At 37.7% G+C, this 3,882-nt stretch overlaps 1 protein-coding gene across 1 annotated transcript in view; it reads right to left on the minus strand.

Annotated features, from left to right (window-relative positions):
* Window positions 1-2,653: 2,653 nt before the first annotated feature.
* Window positions 2,654-3,882, minus strand: part of MRPL1 (mitochondrial ribosomal protein L1) — a gene marked incomplete at its 3' end in the record, with an annotated part of 43,324 nt that continues 42,095 nt past the window's right edge. Inside the window, exon 4 of the mRNA XM_012650963.1 lies at window positions 2,654-2,764. Within this exon, the coding sequence (XP_012506417.1) occupies window positions 2,654-2,764 (111 nt within the window). The remainder of the gene's footprint in view (window positions 2,765-3,882) is intronic.

Consider the following 3,882-nt stretch of genomic DNA (forward strand, 5'->3'; position numbering starts at 1 on the left):
ATTATTATAAATGGCATTTGTTGTTTTTTAATTTCAATTTCTAATTGTTCATTGCTGTTATACAGAAATACAACTGACCTTTGCATATTGAGCTTGCATGTTCAACCTTACTTCTTTGTTCTACTAGCTAGAGCATGTAATCTGTGAATAATGACCGTTTCACTTGTTCCTTTGTAATCTAGATGCCTTTTTCTGTGTTTCCTGTCTGACAGTACTGCCTAGAATCCCCAGATCAATGTTGAAAAGAAGCACTGAGTGGATATCCTTGTCTTGTTGCTAATCTTAGGAGGAAAGCAGCATTCAGTCTTTCATCACTAAGGATGATGTCCGCTGTTGGTTTTTCTTATATACCCTTTATCAGGTTAAGGACATTGACTTCTGTCCCTAGTTTGCTGAGACTTTTTAGTCAGGAATGCTTTCTCTGCCTCTAGGGAAATGATTACATGGCTCCTGCTTTTTAGTTTGTTAAGATGGTGAATTATAATGATTGCTAAATGTTGAACTAACTTTGCATTCCTAGGATAAACCCTACTTAATCATATGTTAGACTTTTTATATGTTGCTGGATTTCATTTGGTGAAATTTAGTTTATAATTGTTACATATATATTCATGAATGATTGCACTGTAGGTTTTTTTTTTAATTGATTTTGGTATCAAGGTAATGCAGATTATTTTAGGTAGGAGGGTAAATCGGGTGTCTGTTACTCCACCTTAGCCATGAGTAGTAGTCTGATAAATAGTTAGTATGTTACTATTTTGTTCATTCCTTCCTAGCCTAAAAATACATAATCATTATTGCCATCATTTTACATATGGGGAAATGTGGAATGAGGAAAAACCGAGGCTCAGAGAACAAGGTGGCATAGTTGTTTCTAAGCTGGAACTAGGATTTGAGTAAAGACAATATGAATCTAAAACTCATTCTCTTAACCTCCTACTTACACTTAAATAATATGCAAAAAGATTCTCTTTAGGCAGGGCACAGTAGCACATGCCTATAATCCTAGCACTTTGGGAGGCTGACGTAGGATGATTACTTGAGGCCAGAGGTCAAGACCAGCCAGGGCAACATAGCAAGACCCCATCTCTACAAAAAATAGAAAAATTAGCCTGGTATGGTGGTGCATATCTATGAGGGAGGAGGATCGCTTGAGCCTAGGATTTGAGTTTGCAGTGAGCTAGGCTGACACCACTGCACTCTAGCCTGGGCAATAGAGCAAGACCCTGTCTCAAAAAAAAAAAAAAGATTCTCTTTAAACATATAATTTGTTTTTCATTAAGAAAAAGCATTATATCAGCCGGGCACGGTGGCTTCACGCCTGTAATCCTAGCACTCTGGGAGGCCAAGGCGGGTGGATCGCTCAAGGTCAGAAGTTCGAGACCAGCCTGAGCAAGAGCGAGATCCCGTCTCTACTAAAAAATAGAAAGAAATGATCTGGACAACTAAAAATATATATATATAGAAAAAAAAAAATTAGCCAGGCATGGTGGCACATGCCTGTAGTCCCAGCTACTTGGGAGGCTGAGGCAGAAGGATCGCTTGAGCCCAGGAGTTTGAGGTTGCTGTGAGCTAGGATGATGCCACGGCACTCACTCTAGCCCGGGCAACAAAGCAAGACTCTGTCTAAAAAAAAAAAAAAAAAGTAAGATAGGAAGACAAAGAGGATTATTTGATTATTGAATAACTGCTATTCAAATAATTCCAGCTATAAGCAAGATGGTATGGGGCAAAGAGCCTGGACTCTTGAGGAAACTGCCAAGGTTCAAATATCTATTCTGCCTTACAGTAGCTGTGAGACCTCAGAAAAGCTGTTTAACTTCTCTGGGCTTCCATGCCTTCATCTGTAAAATGGGGGTGATAATTTTACCTCTCATAGGGTTGAGGATTAAAAGAATATATGAAAAGCATTTAGAATAGCACCTGACACTAGGCAGGCACTGTTTAAATTTTGCTATCAATATTACTCTTATTCTTATAGTTACTGAACAGGAAAAAATTACATATGTTAAACAGGCACTTTAGAGATTCTTTAGTATAAATAACTTCAATGTTTCTAATGACTATATATTTAAAAACACAGTCCTATAAATCAGATATCTATATTAGTGTCCTAAAAATGGCTTTGCATCTTCTAAAAGCAAATAATTTTCAAAACACAGAGATAATCAGACACAATTCATTAAAATAAAGCAAGTTATTCAATTCCACCAAAGTTTAAGCAAAAAATATTACAAAACAAAAAATACATACACAAAATAGATAAATAAAGCAAAGTGCAAGTACATGTCGGTGGGTAGCACATAACTCTGTAAGGAATTCTCAAGTACCATTAAAATTTGTGAGTTCAATCTACAGAATAAAAAAATTGGCTGGGAATGGTGGCTCACACCTACAATCCTAGCACTTTGGTAAGCCAAGGCAGGAGAATTGCTTACGGCCTGGAGTTTGAGACTAGCCTGAGTGACACAGCAAGATCCTATATCTACAAAAAATTTTTTAAAAAATTATCTATGTGTATATTTAGTGCCACTCCTAATGCTAGTGCCAAGGACAAGTTCAAATGACTGGCATATTATAATATTATAAATTATTAATGAATTACTTGAACAAAAAAGAAAAAAGAGGGTTATTTGATAACTCCCATCATAACTTACTGTTGCTATCCTGGTCTCGAGAAAGTTCTCCCTTTCTTCATCTACCTTAATTTCATGTCCATTTTTAAATAGTTCAAGCATTTTGGGGATGTCACGGCCAATGGAATCTGGTTAGAAAAACAAAAAATTCAAAATTATCACTACATCTAAATAAGTAGCAGAAATTATTGAATAAGATAAACATGTATCCCATGTGAAAATACAGCAAGTAAGTTGTGGCAGACAGACTTTAGGGTAGCCCCCAAAAGATCCCCACTTCCTGGTGTTCATGCTCTTGTACGATCCCCTCCATTGCATGTGGACAAGACCTGCAACTTGCTTCTAGCCAAGAAACAGAACGATTATCTATACATGATTACATCACATAGAACTATAATGCCTATCTTGGAGGAGACTCTATCCCTTATTGGCTTTGAAGAGGCAAGCTACAGTGTTGTGGGCTGCCGTACAGAGGGCCACAGGGCAAGAAGCTGAAAACAGCCTCAGGCTGACAGCCAGCAAGAAAAAAAACAGAAGCCCTTAGTCTAGCAGCCTACAAGGAACCAAATTCTGCCAACAAACATTTGAGTCTGGAAGCAGAACCATCCCCAGTTGTGTCTCAGATGAGACCAAAAGCCCAACCAACACATTGATCGGAACTTTGTGAGACCCAGCTTAAGCAGAGCACCCAGTTCAGCTAACATATATTCCTGACACACAGAAATGACGAGATAATAAATGTGTGCTGTTTTAAGACACTAAATTTGTAGTAATATTGTTGCGCTATTACAGATAACTAATAAATAAGTATATGCAATGATGATGCTTAACATACTTTAAAAACACAGATGACATTAAAATAAAATCTATAAAATAATCTATGACAAAAGCTAACAGTATAGTCTTGAGACTTAAGAACTTTTACCTACCTTGCACAGGATATACCTGACCTCCTTTACCGTAAAGAAATGAAAGAGCCAGATAGCAGTAAGACTTAGCAATGGAAACAATATCATAATGAATGACGCAGTTCAAAGTAGCTAACTACTACACAGTGGTTATAGAAACTAGCATGAGAAAAGAATTAAAAACTAAAACTTAGGCCGGGCGTGGTGGCTCACGCCTGTAATGCTAGCACTCTGGGAGGCCGAGGTGGGAGGATTGCTCAAGGTCAGGAGTTCGAGACCAGCCTGAGCAAGAACGAGACCCCATCTCTACTAAAAATAGAAAGAAACTAGCTGGACAA

Source organism: Propithecus coquereli, unplaced genomic scaffold (genome assembly GCF_000956105.1).
Source record: "Propithecus coquereli isolate 6110/MARCELLA unplaced genomic scaffold, Pcoq_1.0 Scaffold343, whole genome shotgun sequence".
Classification (NCBI taxonomy): Eukaryota; Metazoa; Chordata; class Mammalia; order Primates; family Indriidae; genus Propithecus; species Propithecus coquereli.